Source organism: Pongo pygmaeus, chromosome 3 (genome assembly GCF_028885625.2).
Source record: "Pongo pygmaeus isolate AG05252 chromosome 3, NHGRI_mPonPyg2-v2.0_pri, whole genome shotgun sequence".
Lineage (NCBI taxonomy): Eukaryota > Metazoa > Chordata > Mammalia > Primates > Hominidae > Pongo > Pongo pygmaeus.
The window spans coordinates 189,652,456-189,676,696 of NC_072376.2; the positions used below are offsets into that span (position 1 = coordinate 189,652,456).

General features: G+C 37.1%; 1 protein-coding gene across 1 annotated transcript; it reads left to right on the forward strand.

Moving 5' to 3' along the window:
* Positions 1-407: 407 nt before the first annotated feature.
* Positions 408-23,945, forward strand: SPCS3 (signal peptidase complex subunit 3). The gene is made up of 5 exons (XM_054485121.2): positions 408-11,780; positions 13,746-13,819; positions 15,751-15,827; positions 18,821-18,936; positions 19,859-23,945. The coding sequence occupies exons 1-5, from the start codon at positions 11,638-11,640 to the stop codon at positions 19,989-19,991; spliced, it is 543 nt and encodes a 180-aa protein (XP_054341096.1). The 5' UTR covers positions 408-11,637; the 3' UTR covers positions 19,992-23,945.
* Positions 23,946-24,241: the final 296 nt, after the last annotated feature.

Consider the following 24,241-nt stretch of genomic DNA (forward strand, 5'->3'; position numbering starts at 1 on the left):
CCTGCTGGACATGACCAAGAAGACAAGAAATCCAAGTTGCAGCTCTTTAAGTGAGAGAAAAATAAACATCTAATTTTTTTTGAGACTTCTTATAACCATAAAAAGACTCAGGCTTAAAAGGAAATTGATACTGGGGACAGCAGAGCCAAAACAAGAACCCAGGCACCTGATTATATGGTTGAGCCACTGAAACCACCAACTGCAAAACCTGCTCTAGCTCTCCATGAGCTACCGAGAGAAGAAACTTCTTTATTGCGCAGGCCACTTTGGTTCAGAGTTTCTTTTCCTCGTAGCTGCAAGCATCTTAACAAAATTCCCTACAGGTGCCCTACACACTCAATCTCTGTTATAATTTAACTTAGTAACCTCTTCTTTTCCTTTATAGCCTTCATTATAATTTTGAATCATTTGTTACTTGCTTGAAGTTTATCTCCTCTGCTAGGCTGTGAGCCATGACTTTTGGGTCTAGATTTGTTTTGTAATTTATTGTATACCTGGTGAACGAAACGAAATGGCTAGCACGATGCTTGGCACACAGTAGGTGTGTAAGTAAATGGTAGCTATGATAAAAATGATGTTTGACTAGTAAGCCTTGCTCATTCAAAGAGATCACTTCTCCTTAAAGGTAGCATTGAAGCCACATGAAGTAATGAAGGACAGTTTGGGGAGTCATTTTCTCCTTTATTCTGCAGGATTTTGTCATATACTACTCATTATTTCAACTACATCAAAGATCTATTTTATAGTTTTGGTGTGACCTCAAATTTGAATATTGGACTACTTTGAGCTATAGCTTGGTCTTAAAAGGAACGACTGCAGAGCTGAGTGCCTAGGTGACAGTCACAGCTGCAGCATCGGTGGTCATGCTGTTGCTTTCACTCAGATATCACAGGAGTGGTGACTACATAAATGTGACTAGAATAGTTCTCAGTCTCTTCTGTCACACTACAATATTGAAGTGATGTCTTCCCAAACACTGGAGGCCTTGCCCTCTCATCTGCAGATGGCAATCCTATTCACGTCTAGCTTTTAGGCACACAGTTTTCTTCCTGAGGGCATGTTTCTTGATAAGTTTTCCTTTTTATACCCTCTTCCCAAAGCCCCAAAACCTGTCATTTTAATAATTTAAATAATATGTTTATATCTACAGGTAATGTCTAAAGTCTTTATATTCCACATTGAGGCGTACTTCTAATGTCATTTCCGTCTCATCTACTGTTTGTTTATATACCTAGGACATTAATTTTTAATTACGGTCATGTGTCACATATGATTCGGTCAAGGACAGACTGCATATATGTAATATATAAGATTACATATATAATACTGTATTCTTACTGTACCTTTCCTATGTTTTGATATATAGATACACAAATACTTACCATTGTGTTACAGTAGCCTACAATATTGAGTACAGTCACATGCTGTACAGGTTTGTAACCTAGGAGCAATAGGCCATACCAGATAGGCTAGATATGTGTTAGGCTATGCATCTAGGTTTCTGCAAGAACCCTCTATCAGGTTTACACAATGATGGAATTGCCTGACGAAGCAGTTGTCATAACACATCTTTGTTGCTAACCAATGCATGACTGTATTATTTATCTCAGTTCTCCATTCTATCTAAATGTGATTAATTACTACACAAAGTGCTTAGGAAAAAAAGTGTAACCATGGCATTAATCATTGGTAAAATATATAAGTCTTCACTTTCAAAAACTTTGTTCAGATTTTTTTTGACTCTTAGCAATGGTGATACTAAATAGGTATCATTTATTGAGTCCCTATACTATTCCAGGTATTATGATAGATAGTTTATATAATGCAAGCAGAAAAAGTATGCATTTAATCAGTGGGCCAAGGGTTATACTACAAGCTGCTCTATGTTATACAGAATGAATAGTTGGAATGGTTCAATAACAGGAAATTATCGGAATTTAAAACATTTTAAATTATCATTTGCATTTAGATGTTACTCACTGAATTACAGAGTAACTAAAAATTCACACACACAGATCGAAAATACATTTTTAAAATTTGATAAAGTTCACAGAATGGGGAGGGTTAAAAGCAACTCATCTTTTTATTTGTATGAGTATTTTTTAGATTGATAAATATCCCTATTTTTAAAATTTCTGAGATTTAATTCACTCACCTCACCTAATCATGGATACTTTGTCTTAAAATGGAAATAAAAATAGGCATTTAATCTCTGCCCTCCCACCCCAGTATCTTCTCCCCCCGGTCCTCTGTTTCTCAGCTTCTGATGGTCACGATCCATGACTTCCTGACTTCTCCCTCTAACTAAAGCTTCAATTTTCTAGCTGTTTAGTGTATCCTATCACTAAACAGGTGTTGAAGGCAGATATCAACACCTTCAATGCCCTCGTGCTCTAGAGTTCAGCATAATTAATTAATGATCCTTCACTGGAATCTGGGAGCCCAGCTATGACAGCTTTACTCCTTGAGTCTCCTCAGTGAGTAGCCATGTGTGCTCATAAAGTGCAATTTTTCTTTCCCATTGCCATCATCCCCACCTTATATTGAATTGAGAGTCTGCCATGGTCTCTACTTCTAAATTCAGCCAGATTATTCAACTTACTACCCTGGGAGTCTTGCCCCGAATACCTACTAATACCCTATACCCTCTTTGGACACACATTAGCCTTCACTTGCCTAATGCCTGGATATTGTCTCTACTGTAAGTTTCTCAACACTGGGTTCTTCTCCTATGATCAGAAAACTAAGCCCAATCAGAGCATGTAATATGTCAAGGTTATGTGCCTAGAAAATGCAACTTTGGAGAAAAGATTTACTAAGAATTATTTCTGTAAGACTTAATGGAAATGGTCGAGATGTATTTCCAGATCTCCATCATCTATGTGTTTTATTCTAACAACTCTCTCCCTAAACCTTTAAATAACTTTTATATTATATAACATACAAAAAAATGATTCTTGCCTTAAATATACTGATTCTAGGCTTGGTAGAAGGACTGTAAGTAAACTCTAAGGTGTTAAACAGAGAAGTGCAAGTGCCATGTATGTACCTCTCTGTATTCACATTTATATCCAATGGCTCAATGAGTACTGAAAATGGAGAAATGTAATTGGTGGGTCGACTAAAGGTTATTTCTTCTTTATCCCTGTTTGAGAGAATAAGGAAGAAATGATTGATTTACTGTTTTTTTTTTTTTTCTGAGGATAATCATGTCAAGAATCATTTGGAATCACCTCCAGGAAAACTGTCACAAAACTGACCATCTTTTAAATATGGTAACTTACAGTGAAGCGTGTCTCACACAAATGAATGACATAAATGCAGAAAGATATCTGCAGGGTTCACACATAACTTACCTCAGATGCTGATTACTGCCAAAATTACAACTGCCCTGCACCACTCTTGGGCACTGAATCTTGCCTGTCTAGATGATAAAATCAGTGTGCACAAGATCATTTTCTTAGCATCTATGACCAGATTGCATGCCAGGCTATGAGTTCTTTTCTTCCCTACCCACTCCTAGAATATCATATACCTTATGATAGTCCCACGATTGGACACGTTTCAATCACTGAAGCAGAATTTCTGCTTCAAAAATTTCAGTTTTAGGAGTATATCCACATCACTTGAATGGTACTTTTTACTGTCTTCCAATATAAGGGTTCCCAGAGTGTAATATGAGAAAAAAAAAAAAACATATTCTCCAGCACCCAGAATCTAAAACGAATGAATTACTTTAAAACTTTTTTTTTCCAGAATAGACCTTTCAAAGGAAACCAAGAAAGATTCAGACATTTCCTTATACATTTTTTAAGTTACCAAGTGGAATAATAGAGTTGCATATGAATTTTTAGCTCTGTAGGTATTCTCAGTAATAAAAACATGTGCATGGCTCATCTAACCTTCTCTTTCATATACTGATTTTAAATTCTTTTCAGCTTTATATATATAAGTAAGGAGCATGAAAGTGGCAATAGGTCCACAGAAAGAACAGACCTTTAACAGTGGATTTTGCCTGATTTATTCCCTTTACATGGAGGTCAGATAAGCTGATGCCTCAATGGTTAAGAACAAGAGGTGAAAGCATTCTCCTTTGCAATTCTGAGTATATGTGTGAAAGAATAACACTGAAAATCAAGACTGAGCAGCTATTAAATAACTCGAGGTCAAGAACCTAAGGAGATGGGTCCATGAGAGTTAACATGACGGGTAGAGCCTCAGATGGTAACTGGGAACTAGAGGGCAGAAGACAAGGATTCTAAGTGTCAGGGAGAATAAAACCGAGGTACAGCAGGTCAAAATGTGTGAGCAGTATAGCATCCAGAACAAAAGACTGAGATGACTAATAGGACTTAGGATAAAAAAATAATAATAATACCCCTCCAATTACAGAAAAGAATGGGGCTAAGTTTCCCTAGGCTCTGCAGAAATCCTTAAGACATTCTGAATATGAAAAGGTATGAAATGGGAGATAGTCCTTGTGTTTAGGGTTCTCAAGACCAACCCACCAGAAGGGCTCACAGGATTAAATATATATAATCATATTCACAGTTAGGGGTATTACAGTTAAAGGATATACAACAAAATCAGCAAAGGGAAAAGGTGCATGAGGAGAAGTTTGGAAGAAACCAGGCACACACTTCCAAGAGTCCTAATGGAGTCTCACAGGATGTGCTCAGTTCCTCCAGTAACAGATTTATGTGAAGCTATCAACCAAGAGAGCTCATTAACCAGTGCTCAAGGTTTTCATTGAGGGGTGGCAATGTAAGCACCCTCTGCCTAACACATACCAAAATTCCAGACTCCCAGAAGGAAGGCAGGTGTTTAACATAAACCACATTGTTTCTACAAACAGTTTAGGCCATTCTTATCATTTAGGGAAAGTTTTATATCAGTGTAGGAAACTGTTTATCAGCCAAGTTATCCAACACCAGCCGAGAGCCAACCTTGCAAGCAGGTCTTTTTTAAGAATAGAAGCCTCAGGTCTGTTATGTTAACTCCTTTCTACACAGTTCCCACAATAATTTTCCCTCTCTGTTTCCTTTTCAGATATAGCTGCTTTTGTTTGCAAATGGGGATCCAGAAACTTTCCTATAATCAAAAAAACTCAAGTAAAATAATTAACTCACCATCTAGGACCTTAATTTCTGGATCTTATTTATTCTAGAGCTTTAGTTGTCTCAGTGTATCATAAATGGGGATTAGCCTGACTTCAAGTAGCAGGTATTTCCCTAAAGCCAGCATTTACATTGGTAGTGATTTCACAGGTCCATTAACCTCAACTGGGACTAGTTTCTTTAGAATGAAAATGCAGTGATACAAATTACAACCTAGGTTCTCTGGTGACCAGATGTTCACGATAGCATATTAGAGATATAGTTTCAGCAGTGAGTTTGTGGGTGAGTCAGAAAAGGCCAAGGAGACCGAAAAATTTACTAGGTTCGTTAACTACGAGAATGCTACAGGCTTCACAAGGAGCCAAGCAAACTCTCTCACTTTCCTGAAAAGGATAGTTGTCCAGATAATATAAGCAGAGAAGCTGAATATTAACTGCTAAAACTGTTCAAAGAATGCCAATAACTTTTGGACGTCCTTGACTGTCTAGAGAATATGGAAGGGCGGCCTTCTGTCCATTTTCCTTGGGAGGGTGAGGTACAGATTCTCAGAAACCAATGATCTCTGGTATCCTATCTGGTTCTGCTCTTAAGGATGCACAACAAATGATTCTGACATGTGCATGTGGGCCAGGCAGCTGTGAATACATGAGCTAACTGCTCAAGCAAGCTCAGGGTCAAGTGCCTACAGGTGGGCTAGAAATATGGTTCAACAGCTAGGTTCAAATAGTAAGTCTGAGAAAGGAGGGCCTGAGATGGGAATGAAGAACTAGAGTGAAAAGCCAAGACGCAAAAGAGTGACAGTGATGGGAGAACAAAAGGAAGAGAAGCTGCTTGGAGAAATACTATACCTAGAGGTCTGTGGTGGACAATGGGCTTTTTATAACTTCTCCATGGTCTACTGAGTGAATAAAATAGTTCTGTTTGAAGGGATCTGAGCTGAGTAGGCAAACTTAATATCAAAAAAAGGAAAATAAATGAAGGAAATATACTATAATAAAAATTAAAATATATTCTTAAATTTTCTTATGTGCTATAGGAATCATTCTTAAAAAAGCTTTCAACAGCAATAAAATGACCTGAAAGCAATGTTTTTAAACTACTGCAACAGGCCTGAGATATCGATCCTTAGAAAAACCTGTATGCAAGGTTGGCCCTTAGCTGGTGTCTGGGAACGTGGCTGGTAAACAGTTCCCCGAACTGATAGTAAACTTTCCCTAAGTGATAAGAGTGGCTCACTGTGACTAACTGTCCACAATGTGGTTTTATGCCAAACACCTTCACACAGTGTCCCAGCTTTCCTTCTGGGAGTCTGGAATTTGGGTACATGCTAGGCAAAAACTGGTTTTCCTTCTGAACTTTTTTTTCCTCTTTAAAGAGATTCACAAACATAGCACTCCTGGAATTATCACACTGGAATAGTCTACTTACCAGTCTTGACTGATTATAAATCTTTCAATTAACCAAGCAAGTATCTTCAAAACAGCAACTATAACAAAAACCTACTGCAATAACTTCTGGCCTGGTCTGCAAACTGGCAGTCTCATCCCTCTCAAAGAAATTACTTATCTACTGAGAGCCTACATAGTCATGACACTCAACTGATCTAAAATCCTCAGAAGTTCGTTATTGTCTCCTGAATTATGATCAAACTTATTAGCCTGGCACTCAAGCCTTTTACAATTTGTCCTTGGCCGACATATTCAATTTAGCTTTACACTTTACCATTTTACCCATTTACACTTTAAGTGTTTGTTACCTGTGTGTGACATGTATGCTTTCCATGAGAATTCTTTCAAAAATATCATGATCTATGATTTCAAGGTATCTCAATTCAATAAGAATTTTTTTGACCATCTACTATGTGCAAGGCTCAGTGTCCTGGGCACTGAAAGGGATAGAAAAATGAACAAGACCTGACCCCCACTCTCTATGATGAGCAATATAATTCATAGTCACTTTCTGAAAACCATTTGAGTCCTTAACGTGCTAGATCTATAACATGCTCCATTGCAGGAACTTCCCTGGGGAGCTTAGTGCTTGTGGACTCTTTGGATATTCCCAATAACACCATATTTAATTAGAACGTTTTTATTGGCCGGGCGCAGTGGCTCATGCCCATAATCCCAGCACTTTGTGAGGTCTTGGTGGGCGGATCACCTGAGGTCAGGAGTTCAAGACCACCTGGCCAACATGGTGAAACCCTGTCTCCACAAAAAATACAAAAAAATAGCTGGGCGTGGTGGTGGGCGCCTGTAATCCCAACTGCTTGGGAGGCTAGGCAGGAGAATCGCTTGAACCCGGGAGGCGGAGGTTGCAGTGAGCCGAGATCGCGCCATTGCACTCCAGCCTGGGCAACAAGAGCGAAATTCCATCAAAAAAAAAAAAAAAAAAAGGCTTTTATTATATCTTTAAGTTTATCCCCTTTTTAAAAAGCATTATCTGTCCATGTGCACACAGCTTTATTTAAAGATTTCCTCATAAAGTGATTTATTGTTCTTACCTCTTCTTAGCTTGGTGTTACAGAAGAATAATTATTCGCAAATATGAAGATCAAAACTTTACATTTATTCTAGGTTTCTTTCTATCTTTCAGAAATACAGTTAAGCATGTCTTCCCCAACTGATCATTATTTACTCAAGTGCTGACAAAGCATGCCAATTGCTCCCCCCATTACTGCCACTAGGTTCGGAGTTGACCTCATTAAAGAGTACAAGACACTTAGTTTAAAAATGCTACGTACTAATTTAAGGTCTGTAATACCATTTCAGATAACAGCCTCAGTTTCCTTCAGTACAACCTCAGTGTTTGCATCAAAAAGCATTAAAAATAAAATAACACGTTACAATGTTGAAGACTACCATTCATAATGAAAATGTAACTATTATTAATACTTGCTTACCAAATAATGTATCAACAATTTTTGTGATGGAGAAACTATAGGAGATGTGAGAATAAACAGACAAAACACAGTATTGGAGATTTTAACAAATCTCTCAGAATCCAAGAAAATGAAGATAACAAATATTACTACAGATGTAAAAGACACAAATAACATAATCAATAAGGCGGATTTCATAGGTATCTATGAAATTCTATATACTATTAAGAGGAAATACCTTCTTTCAAGTTGCACACTGAATTTTCACAAAAGTGACATTTTAAGCCACAAAGAAGACCTCAACAATCCAAAGAATAGAAATATACAAACAGCATTCTCTGCCTACGTGATTTAAAATCAGACATTGATTTAAAGCAATCAAAAGGAAAAATGGTACTTTCTCTTGGAAATTCATAGTCAGACATTTTAGGATACAGCTAAAGCGTTACCATAACAATAAACATGAAAAATATACCAACTAAATATCCAATTTCCAAAGCTAATAAACAAAAAAAGTGGAATGAAAAGAGTTGATAATGTTAAAACCAAAAATTAATGAGTTAGAAAAAAGTAGAGGTAATTAGTAAATGCAGAAGTGCTTTGAAAAAAAACAAGAAAAAATACTAATTAAAACAATAAATGAAAAAGGTAGAAAGCACAAATATACATAATTAGAATTAATAATAATAAACAGAAGAATAGACTCCCTTGGGAATTTCTATCAAATTTTCTATCAAATTTTTAAAGGCCAGATCCAAATGCTACTTAAAATATCCCAGTGCACAGAAAACTAAGGAAAACTTATTTTCCTTGTTATATTACAAATATATATTTTCTAATTTGAGTATAATATTACAATCAAAAAAGAAAAACACATGTTTCACTATGAATATTGATGACACAAACTAAAAAACAAAAAACCCCAAAATTAGCAAAGAAAGCCCAAGAGCATATTAAAAACTAATTCATCATGACCAAGTGGAGTTTATTCCAGGAATGCTTAGTGGGTCAATATTATAAAATCTATTCATATAACCCATTAAATAAGTCGAGGAGAAAAATTATATTACCACCTTTAAAGATAGGGAAAATGCATCTGAGAACAATTTAGCACTTGTTTATATTTTTAAAAATTTCCCAATAGGAATAGATATTTCCTATCAATATGCAATTTATATTATATAATGATACATGTACACACACACACACACACACACACACACACACACAATTTCCATCTCAAAGCCAACATCTTACTTGATGGAGAAATGAAAGGAAATTTCCTGCTCAAATCAGGAACAAAAAGATATCAGTTGTCCCCATCTGACTGAATATCATGTTGGAAATATTAGCTACTGAAATGAATAAACAATTGGAAATATAATAATTGGAAAGGAAAAGGCAAAATGATATCTAATTTAGGTGATATGATTAAACGTCTAGAAAATCTAAAGAAACACTTGGAAAAATAAAACAGAATAAGAAAATTCCCTATCCCATCTGTATCCTGCTTTTTTGTGGACTTTTATGTGTTTTTAGCACTACCAGTGAGTCAAGTTAAAAACTATGGTGTCATAATAATAATACTAATTTCATTTGAGTGTTCACAATCTGCATTCACTCTATGCTTTGCAGACCCCCACTCTTATTTAGGCAGTTGCTAAGTCACATAGAGTTTGTTTCTGAAATGCCCCTCCTATCAGTCTTCCTTTTGGGTCCAATCACTCACTCTCCACATGTAACTGGTAAATGGTTGCCTGTGTAGCGATGCTTGTTTTACATGTAATTTCCCTGATATAAAGTCAACTTCTTGACCTGGTTTTCTACCATAACTTACCTTTCCAGGCTTATTTCTGCTTACTCTTTTATACATGCATTGTTTATGAGGACCAGCCTTCTGAGTATCTCTTAGATATATCCATACTTGCAGTTCAACAACAAGAATTATTTCCCTAAAACATGCTATAATAATAATGTTTATTGTTTAGGCTTTGTGTTAAATAATTTGCACACTGCGTTTTCCCACATTACCAGGGCTGTGATTCCTTCCTCCTTTGCTATGTAACTTCCCAGGGTATTTTTTTGTTTTACACTTCAGATTTGTTTTTATTAACTCTACCTGATTATATACTTTTGAGTGTAGAAAGTGATCAGTACAATCTCTGTATCACTTGCAGTATGGATGGCATTCAACAAAAATCCCCCCTTTTTTTTTTTTTAACAAACTGTGCCAGCCTGGAAGTTAAAAACTAAGATTTTAAACGCAACTAAGGATCTCCCTTTAGCCTCTTATTTTATCGATTTTTCATTAGTTGGCTCTATTCCATTTGAGCAGGGAGTCTGCCTTATTAGTGCCGTATTCTCAAGGCTTAGAACTATTCCTGGTACACGGTAGGCACTTAGTAATAATCCTACCTGTATGGCTATACAAAAATTAATTGAATGGTCATGAATAATGCAAAGAAGGAAAAGCTTAACAAAAGACAACATAAGCCAGTATCAAGGTCGGATGTTCACAATTTTCTGATTTGTTCCTGATCACATTCTAGGACAGATGTTTTTGTTTTGGTTTATGGACTGAAATTAAAAAAAAAAAATTATTTCAGCAGACCCTGAATCCATTTTTATAAAAATCCTTAGCTGTGAAAGGAACAAACTTTCTGGCAGATAGTATAATCAGAGTCAGGATTGGCTCGGTTTGAACCCTAATGCCCTTCAGGATATTGAAAATGTGATAAAATAATTGCATTATTTATTAATGACCTAACGAAATTCTTATACATTATGCTGTAGAGCAATTCCGCAGCCATTATCTTCTTTGCTCCTAAGAACCCAGAAAGGTTATCCTTTTATTTGTCAGAAATCACCATGTTAAAATGCAAATACTTAGGATTGGTAGCCTCAACCCTTATCTTCTAAAACATCTTTAGCTATCCATAGAAAGCAAAGCATTAATAGGAATTGGACTGACGTTGGAGGTGGAAATACTGATGCACGTGACAGCTTTAAGGACTTGGGCGGCCAATTCCCCACTCCCCACTCCTCCTCAGATCCTCCAAAAAAAGCTCAAGTCCTAACTTTGACCAGGTTTGACAAAGAAGGGAGAGGACCAGGCGTTTTGTAAAGTGCTGCTTCCAAACGCCACCCGTCAGGACAGATTCGAAACCACCTTAACCTGCTGCCGGTTTCAACTGAAAATACATGGTACATAAGTAATCAAAAGTCGCGGTCTCAGACCTCTGACCAGAGAACCGAAATAGGACAGCGAACGACCGATTCCCAATTCTCCGAACCGAAGGGTCGGAGAAGCAGTTTAGAAGAGGAGTGGGTGGGTCTTCCACGACAAACTCCGCCCCTCCCTCACTCGTCGCTGATTGGTGGCTGCGTTAGGCCGCGACAGAGGGGCGGGCCCGCGGCTGGGTCTCTCCCTTTCCGCGCGGTCCCGTGCGCGCTGTGGGTGTGCTTCGGGAAGCGGGCGCGCGCGCGCTCGCGTCGGAGGACCGGAAAGGAGGCGGGGCCGCGGCGGCGCGCGCTCCCGGATCGCGCGCACCGCAGACGGCGCGGATCGCAGGGAGCCGGTCCGCCGCCGGAACGGGAGCCTGGGTGTGCGTGTGGAGTCGGGACTCGTGGGAGACGGTCGCGATGAACACGGTGCTGTCGAGGGCGAACTCGCTGTTCGCCTTCTCGCTGAGCGTGATGGCGGCGCTCACCTTCGGCTGCTTCATCACCACCGCCTTCAAAGACAGGAGCGTCCCGGTGCGGCTGCACGTCTCGCGGATCATGCTGTGAGTGCGGCCGAGGCCGGGCTGGCGGTGCAGGACGCCGGGACGGAGCTGGGGTGGAAGCCGAAGCCGGGCCGCCGCGCCGGGGCTGCCGTGCCGGGGCCGCGGGCAGGGCGTCCGGATCGACCTCCTGAGCGGCAGTTCGCCCCCGAGGGCGGTCGTCAGGGCTGGACGTCGCAGGCTTTTCCGGCGTCCCCTCGAAACTTGCACCCCTCCACCGTAAATTCCCGGGCTTGCTCTTAAATTTTAATTTTGAGCGTTCCTCAGGTCGGTGCCTCCGCTTGCTTCCTGTTCCTCACTTCCCTCCACCCACGCCTGGCCAATGAGGGAGCAACACAACAGCAGAGCCGGCGCCGCCGCCCGCCTGGGCTGGCGCCTCCCGCGCGTCCGGTGCCGCTCGTGGTCCGCATGCGAGGCCCTCCAGGCGCTGCCGCCGCACTCTGGGTCGGGCTTCCGTGGGGTTTCCTGGCGGCTCTGCGGCTCTGGAGGCCACAGGATGGGGTTGTCTTTGTGTCATTCATCACCCGAGTTTGCCCTGTTTGACATTCCCTTTACAGTTGTTGCCTTTGTGCCTTCAGAAGGCAGTAAACAGTTGGAGCTGCTTTGAAGTTGGCCAGAGATGTTGGGCACTGAGAGAATTAAGCATCTTAGCCTTCTGATACAGCGAGATTTTTGTTTCTTTGGGTTTCTTTCTTTCTCTCTCTTTTTTTTTTTTTTGCCAACCACTTGAAGAAGTCTGCGAAAACGCCAAAAAAAAATGCAGTTCGAAATGACAGTGCCATTTCGCTATTGCCTATTTTGTCCTTGATTTTATTCTCTGGCACTTTTGTCTTTAATCGTCGTATTTTTCCCCCCTCTCTTGTTCTCTTACCCTTCTACTCTATTCCATCTTCCAACAAGTTCTTTAACCTTAGTTTATTTCTTTGTCAAAATTGCCAAGAAGCCAGTCATCAAATAGCGAGCCTTCTCCCCCCACCTTTTTTTTTTTTTTTAATTACTGTACTGATATTTGTTAGATATTGTTCGAATAGAGCTGGAGTGGAAATCAGCACTGCCATTGTCAGCCCTATGAGGGTTAGAAGAGCTTGGTGCATATTAAACACTGAGCAGATGTTAGCTGTTGTTGTCTTGAGCAAGTTTCTTACCATTCTGGGCCTTAATTTCTTTTTGTTTAAGATGGAAGTAATACCTAATTGGTAGGTTGTGAGAATTATTTGAAATGTGAAAAATATTGCCAGTGGGTCTGACCCGCAGTAAACAGTAAATAGCAGCTGGTTACAGTAGTATCCCCTTAATGGGGTAGGTATACGTTCCAAGACCCCCAGTGGATGGCTGAAACCACGGATAGCACCAAAACCTATATATACTTGGTTTTTTCCTATACCGTACATACGTACCTACCTATGATAAAACTTACAAATTAAGCACAATAAGAGATTAACAGTAACATAATAGAACAACTGTAACAATATACTATAATAAAAGTTATGTAAATATGATCTCTTTCCCTTTCTCTCAAAATAACTTATTTTACTGGACTCACGTGTTTTCACACCGGGTTGACCGCGGATAATTGAAACCGGAAAGTGAAACCTCGGATAAGGGGGTGATTACTGTATCATCCTTTAATATGCCATCTGTTAGTATTCGTATCACCTTGTAGTCATGTGTAGCTTTCTTCTCCCCATTCTGCAAAATTGCTTTACATCAAGTATTTACTATTCTTTTTAGAAGTTTTTTATCCCCTTCTGAGTTTTGTTAGGGATTCTCTTGAGGTATATGCAGTTAGCTGAAGACCTACTTTCATATTGGATTAGAATGTTTCTCCAGGTTTCTCTGGTGTTTACTCGTTTCTTTGTGGGATTGCTGTTTCACCTGTGCACACAACTGTATTCTTTCTCTTTAAGAAGTTACGTGAATTGTGTATGTTCTGTTGGAAGGATGGTAAAATTTTATCTTTATTCCTAGAAAAAATGTAGAAGATTTCACTGGACCTAGAGAAAGAAGTGATCTGGGATTTATCACATTTGATATAACTGCTGATATCCTTTAAGAAAATATTTCATTGCGTTTTCTATAGTTTTATAATGAGATATGTGTTGTTTAATGATTTGGGAGACAGTGTGACTATGTCATTGAATCAGCCAAACCTTGGAAATTCCGCCTTTTTCATCAGTAAAATAAATGTTAATACCTCCCCATCACACTTAGAGAAAACCTCATAGATTCATGAGTATTTGTGTGAACATACTTTAAATTCTTAACCGAAACATTAAATTGATTGAAAGCTACATAAGAAAGTTTGAATCTGTATTTTAGAAAGAAAAAATAAAATTAGATCATTTGGATAAGAAGGAAAAATATTACCAATGCTCAGCCTGCCTACGAATATTTCATGTACAATTTCAAATAATATATCCATATTTTATTATAGCAGACAGAAACATGTTTAAAAAGTGAATTACGTGTGTTATGATTTGAAAAGGTCATATCAATATTATTGGTAACCTGTGGTTGCTTTTTGCCGTCATAACTCTTTTTATAAGGACTTTCATAAAAGTCAGAAAATATTAACAATTATAAGAGTTTCTTTGGTGGTGATATTTAAATATTTTCTCTTGACATTGAGTTTCTATCTTTTGACAACTCTGATCATTTTGGCCAGGCTAGTCTTTTTTACGGTCTTTCTTAGGTTAATATCTTGGCAATCTCTGCCATTTCTAGCCTGATCTCATATGCCTTTTTAATACCCCATGATTTAAATGGTTGTGGAGATTGAACAATCTGAACTTGTGTGAAAGTACCTGTCTGAACAGTTAAAGCTGATCATATACTTGGGGAATTTATCTAATTTACCTTTCTATGACCATGAAATTTACTTTTAGCTTAAGTTTTGATAATTATTGGATTTAGAAATAGGCTAAGAATTAATTCTGTAGGTACCTTTTTAGGAAATAGAGTGTACCATCGGAAGAGTCTTATGCTGAATTTCATGTGTATCTTTAAGTCTTTGTGTAATTTTTAAAAATCTACTCAAGGGAATTTAGGTCTACTGTGAGAGTAGTAATTTTGTGTATCCAGAGAATTATAGTGAGATTTCCTGGTATCTATGGTATTTATATATTACCAATCTCATTATTTGTAGTTTCTTCAGATTTTCTTTACGCTGCTGCTACTACTACTTGAAATTGTACCTGTTCTTGTAAACAGCAGTCCTAGACTTAGTTCTAAAAGAGTGATTCTTAGTGGTTACACATAATTAATAATGGAATGTAACAAATGTGTTACTACCAGTATGGAAACTCATATAGTAAAATGAGTTAACAATTAACGTAATACTTAAAAATCCAAATATTAACTCCGCTTATTTCTTGGTATTGGCACCAGTCTTGTTAATTCTGGTGAAGTTCTTGTCCTCTTTGGGAAACTGAATTGAGCCACATTGGTGTCATTTGCATCTTTGAGAGACATTTTAATGTCTACTTGCATGTGACCAAAAGTGACATGTACGATTTATTATACTTGGTTAATTATTGAGCCTTGTTTATGTTTGCATATTGTTAAATTTAAATAGTGGTGATTGTTTATACTTTACAGCTCCAGTGGAATTGTATTTGCTTGAAATATCAAGTCCTCTTTTTTCTTTTAACTCAGTTGATGTTACAGAAAACCAAATTTTGGATTTGTTCTTTTCTTACTAGTCAAAGTATCTCAGCTGGTAATCCTTGGAGGAGTATGGGAGGATGCCAGTAATCTCATACTGACATTTTTTTGTTTTGGAATAAGCTGGATTTCACAATGTATTTATCTTCTGCATATTTTCATTAAATTAGTGGCACATTATGTTTCTGGGCCGCCTCTCTCTTTTCTACTTTAGTATTACTGTTATGGATAAATAACCTAAGAATAATTAAGATCTATTTAAAAGTGATAAATACTGCTCATAAATTTATATTTTCCTTAATTTACTTACATCTAGAGAATATATTTGATTGGAATGTTAAGCAGTTGTTTCTTTATTTATCAGCAGAATATTCAACAAAAAATAATGTAAGTATATCTAATTAGAAGTATTTTAATAGCTAAAGTCTTATTCTTTATGAAAGAATACACATTTTTATATATTTAAAATACCTGACCTGAGTTACCTAGCAAAAAATCACAAGCCTGTGGAGGTAGCTCTGTTATGAAAACGTTTGCTCTTTTGGGAGCCTTTTTGTTGTTATTGTTGTTGTTGTTGTTTGTTTGTTTTCTGTTTGTTCTATTTAGCTCTCTAGCATTGGGGTCTCCAGAATGGAGACTTGCTATGTGAACTGATGTTAATGCTCATATTCAGCCCTTGAGTTCATATTCAGATAGATGGGCACGTGCCTTCTACAATATGCAGATATTCTGGAGGAAAGGAGGAATTCTGTAGGTCAAGAAGTTCACCATGCTACCTAGTATTTATTCATTTGCTTTCAGCATGTTGCAAAATATTGCAGTATATGCAATACATAAGTGGATTATATTATCAAATTTTAGCCAATCCTTTCAAAATGGAAAAGTGGCTTAAAAAGATTTCTGCAAAGAAATCACAGATTGAAGATAATGCTAATAATCCATACATATATAAACAGTAGGAAAATGGTGGAGCTCATACTTGTATTCCTCTTCTGAGCTGCTGTGTCACACTGAAGGATAAAAAAAACACACAACCTAGATAGATCTGATAAGTTGGCTTGAGACACTGTCAATGATATTAATTAACAATAGTGCATATGTATTACCTACATAATTTATAACAACACATATTTTGAGGATTTGTGATCCAAAAACTGTTGGAGACCACTTTCAATAGTAAGATCAGAAAGATATTGCTGAACTATCAACTAGGAAATGGAGCGGGTAGCCGGTAGTATTGCCACCACTCAGCTGTTTCCTTTTTTTTTTTAAGACAGAGTCTCGCTCTTGTAGCCCGGGCTGGAGTGCAGTAGCGCTGTTGATCTCAGCTCACTGCAACCTTTGCCTCCTAGATTCAAGCAGTTCTCCTGCTTCAGCCTCCCAAGTAGCTGGGATTACAGGCGCCTGCCACCATTCCCAGCTAATTTTTGTATTTTTAGTAGAGACAGGGTTTCACCATGTTGGCCAGGCTGGTCTCGAACTCCTAACCTCAGGTCATCCGCATGCCTCGTCCTCTCAAAGTGCTAGGATTACAGGCCTGAGCCACTGCACCCGGCTGTTGTTTACTCTTTAAGCTAAAATATTCTCTCTCCACAGCTACAATTAGAGAGCTGCATGGTGACTTACTTGAATCAACAAAATTTGAGACCTGTGATTATAATTCTCATTATGAAGATATATAATCAAAAGCTGTAAAGATTGTTAATAATTTTTGAACCTTCTGAGATTATTTTAAAAACCATCTTAGTACCAGATACCTTTCTTTTTTTAAAAAAACAAAAAAAACCCAAAACTTGGTGCGAGGTGTTTTGGTAGTCTTATTAAGCCATATAGCTACAATTAATTAATATCCCTACCTATTGAGAACAATTTGCCTTTGTTTTGGGGTTGCGTGGGATTCATTAATCTGAGTATCTGAGTGGTTGAACTGTTTTTTTTGTTGTTGTTGTTTTTGTTTTTTTATTTATTTATTTTTAACACAGAGTTTCACTCTTGTTGTCCAGGCTGGAGTACAGTAGTATGATCTCAGCTCACTGCAACCTCCGCATCCTGGGTTCAAGTGATTCCCCTGCCTCAGCCCCCCAAGTAGCTGGGATTACAGGCACCCACCACCATGCTAATAACTTTCAATCATAAACTAATAGTTTTAATAGGTTTTGATATAATGGTTTAATAGCTTTTAATTATAAAACGTATTATGAATTATAATTTGTGATTTAAAAAACTAGTTCAGGCCGGGCACAGTGGCTCACACCTGTAATCCCAGCACTTTGGGAGGCTGAGGCAGGTGGACCACCTGAGGTCAGGAGTTCCAGACCAGCCTGGCCAACATGGTGAAACCCCATCTCTACTAAAAATACAAAAAATTAGCCGGGCATGGTGGTGCACGCCTGTAATCCCAGCTACTCGAGAGGCTGAGGCAGGAGAATCGCATGAACCTGGGAGGTGGAGGTTGCAGTGAGCTGAGATTGTGCCATTGTACTCCAGCCTGGGTGACAGAGCAAGACTCTATCTCCTAAAAAAAAAAAAGAAAGAAAGAACTGCTCTACATTTCTTTTTAGTTAATGTAGTCATCATACACTGAGTAATTGGCCCTTAAAAGCGAGTAGATGCTAACTTAATAAGAACAAATTCCTTGGGATTTGTAGTGGCCACAAATTTTTTTTATTTCCATTTCATACTTTTAATTTTCTAAATGGGACTTATTTGTAATATGTTCAAGGAGTAGCTTAAAAGAATTGTCTGACCTCTAGAATTTTGCCTTGATGAGACAACGATGCATGTATTTTTTTAATTAAAGGGAAAAAAGATCTTTAAAAGGCTTCATTTCTTTAGCGATTTCTTTAAGATTTTGTAAAGAAATCTTGGAGAAGATTTCTTATAAATTTTCATGACATAATTAATCAGCAGTAACCTGTATTAGCAGTGTGATGGAACCAGGGATTGGCTCTGTCTATTTTCCTGGCACCATTTAGGATCCATGCTGAGCTGGAGGGTCTTAGAAATTTTATAGGGAAAAGTGATTTAAAAGAATACTTCCCTTCTAGGGATTTAATTCATCTGTTCGTCCAAAGGCCTCACTTTTTGGAGATCTTATAGATCAAAAACCTTGCATTAAGTTATGAAGGGCCTAAGTAATACAGTTGAGTTAGCAGAAGGAATGAATTCCTTCAGGGAATTATCATTCTTCTCTCCGAGAAAAATTGGCCCCTTTTTTGTATCTCTCTCTTTGCTATCATTTGTATGCATTAAGATTTCAGCAAGTTCCTCAAAGTTGACTTCATTAACATGTCAAACTATTTGCTTACTAATACTTTTAATTTGAAGTAATAAGATGGTATTTCTGATGAGTTATCTAATTAATTTTCATTTTAATATAGGCTCTGAACCAAGTTGTCCTATGGGACAAGATTGTTTTGAGAGGTGATAATCCGAAGCTGCTGCTGAAAGATATGAAAACAAAATATTTTTTCTTTGACGATGGAAATGGTCTCAAGTGAGCAATTCTTGGTCTTTTTTTTACATTTAATAGGAGGTGAAAAAGAGAGAAAGATGTATTTTTATTTTAAAGAAAAATACTTGAGAGTAAAAGGAGAAAAATTGGGAAAGAAGTATTTATGCATATCTGAACTGAAAGATTGGGTGGAAATGCAAAGTGAGATCTAAGATAAGCAATTCTCTTGCAGTTTGTGAAATTTCATAGTCAAACTAATAAAGCTTCTATCCTAAGCCTGTACAAGGAATACGGGCTTGTTCAGATGTGGTAGGGCTGTGGTTGTCAAATTAAAGGGCTCCTTTCTGAGCGTGAGTCAGGAAACCTAAGAAGCAGCATGTTGGGTCTAGGAGTTGATAATAGTTAAAAGAAGTAGTATTGGTTCTCCAAACGTGACTTCTCTAAAGCTCAGTTTACTCAGAGTGATTGATCTCTCAGGTTATTTTTACCTCTTAGACTCTAGTGGTAAACATTGGAAATAATTTTAGAAGAAAGCTATTTTGACCAAGCCAAATGTCTGTATTTGCAATGAAAGTTTCAGAACATGAGACTTTTGTTAAGGTTTGTCCATCTAGATAATTGACAGAGTTAGGCTTCAAATCATTGCTCTGATTCTTAGCTCATCTCTTTTTACATTTACTGTTTTAATCATTTAAACTTGTTGGTTGATGGTTCTATTAACTGCAGCTGTGAGTTTAGATGGGCCATCCTGGGATATCAGTAAATGTAGTGCCCCTGTCTTCTAGCATTGTCCTTGGATTTTAAGTGACATGAGAAAATAGTTCTTTTTGCAGATTAACATATTAGGATTTTTGTTAGGAATAGATGGTTATAAATAAAGTATTTGGCATCTCAGTGTTTGTCTTAAAAATTTTTTTTGAACTACTAGTGTTTCTGATGACGTGTGTTTATAATCTTTTTATAGGGGAAACAGGAATGTCACTTTGACCCTGTCTTGGAACGTCGTACCAAATGCTGGAATTCTACCTCTTGTGACAGGATCAGGACACGTATCTGTCCCATTTCCAGATACATATGAAATAACGAAGAGTTATTAAATTATTCTGAATTTGAAACAACATATTTTTATACTTAATGAATTGTATCTCATTAATCTCTTCCCTTACATCTTCATTTATTGTTGGTTTGTTTTTTGTTTTTTGGTTTTTTTTTTTTTTTTTGGTATAAGAACTAACATCAAAAGGCCTGTTTGAAGGGAAAGGTTAATGGGCTACTTAATATTACAAACAAAACAAAAAAACAAGGCTGCCACAGTGGAATATTATCTTACAAGAATAAGAACTACATAAAACAGATTTGTAAAAAATACATATTTGAAGTATTCCCTGTATTTCCATTATTCTTTATGGAATATAAAGTGAGCATGAAAGGTAGTTAAAACTTTCAGGTGCCTGTAGAGTCATAATAACTCTGTATTTTATGCCTTGCATTCACGCAAGTTCACGTTGGATGTGATTTAAAAGTAGACATTCTCTTTTTCCTCTTTTAGGATATGTTTGATTACTGGAAAATTAATATGGTTATTTGTTAGAAGTCTGGTTTATAAAAAAGCCAAAAGTGATGGAATTTTATTCCATTTGTCTTAGGAAGGCCCATAATACTTGTTTTTCTTACATGTGACTAGCAACTTTCTCCACTTAAGGACTAAATACCTCTTTATATGATGTAAATTATTCTAATTCATTTCTAAATCTTTTAGGTCAACAAAATGTGTGTCTTCAGTGCTTTCTCTAAAAACGTTCCTGTGTAGCTTTGTACTTTTTTTTTAGCATTGCCATTGAAAGTTAAAATGTTTGCATGGTTTACCCTCTGAGTTACGTTTCTTCTAGTGAGCATGCCTACTGTCACTAAGTGAATTATTTACTACTTTTTGTAGGTCTATATTTTAATAATTATTGGGATAATAATAATTGTGGTATGCTTTCCATTTACAAACCACTCATATACTTTAGTGTATGTCATCCTCAATAATCTAATGAGGTAAGTAGTATAAGTGTTAGCTCTTTGCAGATAAGAAACTGAAACCCAGAAGTTTATTGAATTGCTCCATTGTTACCTAGCCAGCAAGGAGTGGAGTTAAAACTTGAACTCAGATCTTCTAATTTTCTGAGCTCATCCTTTCTCTTATACCTCAGATTGCAGACTAATCAAATTTCACTTAAAACCTTCCTGATATTTTTGTTACCCTGGACACCCTTTCTATTCTAGAAAAGGTTTCCCATTTTATATGGAAGTGACTAATTTTCAAGCTGCCAACAACTTATATCGAGGTAATATTTTATTCTCTGAATAAATTCATTTCACTTATATTAAAAGCATAAGGAAATCTACATGTATGTAAAAATAACTTAGAAATTCAGTACATAATACATGATTGAATACATGATCGTATTTAACATGATTTTTTTTTTCTGCAGTGGACAAATAAACATCCTCAAAGTAGCAACTGCAAATCAGTTACCCTTAGAAAAGCAAGACCAAACACTGTAGTTACACTATTAACAGTGACCCAAAAGGGCTAATATTTTCTAAGAATAGTTTAAATTACAAACATTTGTTATATTTACCTTATGTGAAATACATCACTATTTAATTACATTAATTTTAACATCTGTTATATGGAGTTGTATAGTTCATGCAAAAGCCTGTGGGTATGGGTTTTTCAAACCAGCAGAAAGGTCAAAGGTACCTGAATGCTAAACTGCTTGGCTCCCAGCTTTTTCATTAAACTTTTCAGGGTCTTGGTTTCTTTATCTGTAAAATGACAGAGTTGGACTAGTTAACTTTAATGGCGATCCTTTTACACCGCACAAGTTTATAAAATTTATCTGTTCAGCAAAGAGATTGAACAAGAAAGCACGTTAGTAATATGAAGACAGGAAAATGAATGAAAGTCTAACACATAACTCATATTGATCTACTTTATTTCTGTTAGATTTTACGCTCCGAAAATTTCACCTCATTTAGTTTGTACAAATACTAGACATGGAAACTTAAAATGTGCAGGTGTCAAAGCTTAAAAATCAGGTGTGTCCCCTTTAAAGAAGGTATGTGCAATAAGCCTGCAGTCTTAACCAGACCTGGTACCAGTTTAACAGTTCATTATACTTCTGTGATGAGTGGATCTGTTAGTCTGGTAGCGATTAATGTTGAAATTTACTTGAATTACAGTTATTTGACAAGCCTTCTTTTTTTGGAGTTTGGTGAGGAAGAGAAGTAAAAATGCCCAACTAGTACAATGTGGAGAAAGTTTTCTGTTTGCTTGACTAAGGGAAATTGCTCAGAACAAGAATGCTCCAACATGGGAATAAGGAGCCTCAGTCTCAGGAACTCATTTTTGGGTGCAGTTTCTACATTTAAAAAATTGACTTGTGTGCAGTTTGATAACCAGTTCATTTGCTTTAGTCTCAGTGTTTTAAAGAAGTCTCATAATGTTCTACAAAGACACAAAGCTTCAGGCTTATACAAAACTGAGTATACACAAATGTTCTACAAAGACACAAAGCTTCAGGCTTATACAAAACTGAGCCCAGAAATGATTCTGAGAAAAGAGAATAATTTCAAGACACTTATTTAAAAGTAATTATGGTTAGAAATGAATTAATTTAAAAATGTGCTCACATATCCCTTTCTCTAACAGTTTAACCTAGACAAACATTGATATCAGTGTTTTTTTATTCCCCTAATTGATTACATTTGGTTTCTTTATTCTGAAAGGAAAATAACAAAAACTTCAGAAATTCCTAAGGGTGTAATAAGAAAGTGGGTTTTGAGTTTCCTTTCCTGGAATTATTTTACAGTTCTTTGGTGGATCTCGTCAGCCAATTCATAGCTGGGCCTTAAGATTATCATCTTAGAGATGATAGATGGGCTTTTTGGAAGATTTCATCTTAGAGATGAAAAGCTGGGCTTTTTCTCTAAGATGATAATCTTAAAGCCCAGCTATTAATTGATAATGAACATTTTTCACTATTTTTTTTCTATCTGAAGCTTAGAGATCTAGAGCTTTGGATCTTCGGGGTATATGTCAATGGAGGTATCATTTTATAATACTTTGCATTGATATGAAGTGGGTTCTTGGGGGAAAAACCATAAGCTGTGAACATTGGTAGCAAACAAGCATATATTCATTTCAAAGCTTTCCTTGCTTTTAGCAGAGAGAAGCCTGTATATGTTACATGTGTGATTTCAGTAGTTTAAAGAGATGTTTCAAAAAGTTGTTGCATGTTTTTGATGCAGTTTGGGGAATTGTTTACTTCACAATGTAGTCATTCATAAAAAAATTCATGAAAATACTGAACATATGTTTGAGGATTTTTATTTTCCTTTTTTTTTTTTTTTTTTTTTTTCTGAGATGGAGATCTGCTCTTATGCCCAGGATAGAGTGAAGCGGCGCGATCTTGGCTCACTGCAGCCTCCACCCCCCAGGTTCAAGTGATTCTTCTGCCTCAGCCTCCGGAGTAGCTGGGATTACAGGCGCCCGCCACCATGCCTGGCTAATTTTTGTATTTTCAGTAGAGACGGGGTTTTGCTAAGTTGGCCAGGCTGGTCTCGAACTCCTGACCTCCAGTGATCCACCTGCCTCGGCCTCCTAAAGTGCTAGGATAACAGGTGTGAGCCACCATGCCCGACCGAAGATTTTTCTTAATTGCAATAAATATTCAGCATTTTTTCTAATGAAAATGAATTTTGTTTACGAGTAAAAGTGTGCATTTTAAAAGACTTTCAGATTTATGCTTTTTACGTGAAGCTGCTAAACTAAAAGTAAATGGAAGAAACCAAGTCTAGTAGGTTTTTTCTTTTTTTTTGGTGGGGGTGGGATGGGGGAGGTTAGTTACACTTAAAATATCTTCTCCAGAGACTGTATGCTCCTCTACTAGACTGTAAGCTCTTTGAGGGCAGTCTGTCAGATTTATCTTTGTATCTTCCCCAGCGCCTAGCATAGTGCCTTGCACATAATAGGCGCCCAATAAATATTGATGAAGAAAGAAGGCATTGTGTTTCTAATGTGACCAAACCATGGGGATTCTTTGTCATTAATACTGTCCTCCTTTGTAAGTGCTGTTTTTTTTTTTTCATTCTTGAGCTCCTAATGACATTAGATCTTATCAAGGTCAGTTGGACAGTTCAGTAAAGGTAAATGCTGCTCTTGCTCTAATTGCCGTGACCTATGTTCTTTGTGACTTCTGCTAAGAGAGCCAAGTGATAGTGGCTAGTGATGAGATTGATACATAAATTGCTTTACTTTAAAATAACAGTGGAAAACCCTACCATAGACCTGATCAAG

Coding starts and splice junctions, on each gene's coding strand:
- SPCS3 (XM_054485121.2), top strand. CDS start 11,638: ATGAACACGGTGCTGTCGAGGGCGAACTCGCTGTTCGCCTTCTCGCTG. Junction 11,781..13,745: donor CACGTCTCGCGGATCATGCT/GTGAGTGCGGCC, acceptor CTTTATTCCTAG/AAAAAATGTAGAAGATTTCA. Junction 13,820..15,750: donor CACATTTGATATAACTGCTG/ATATCCTTTAAG, acceptor TAATTTACTTAC/ATCTAGAGAATATATTTGAT.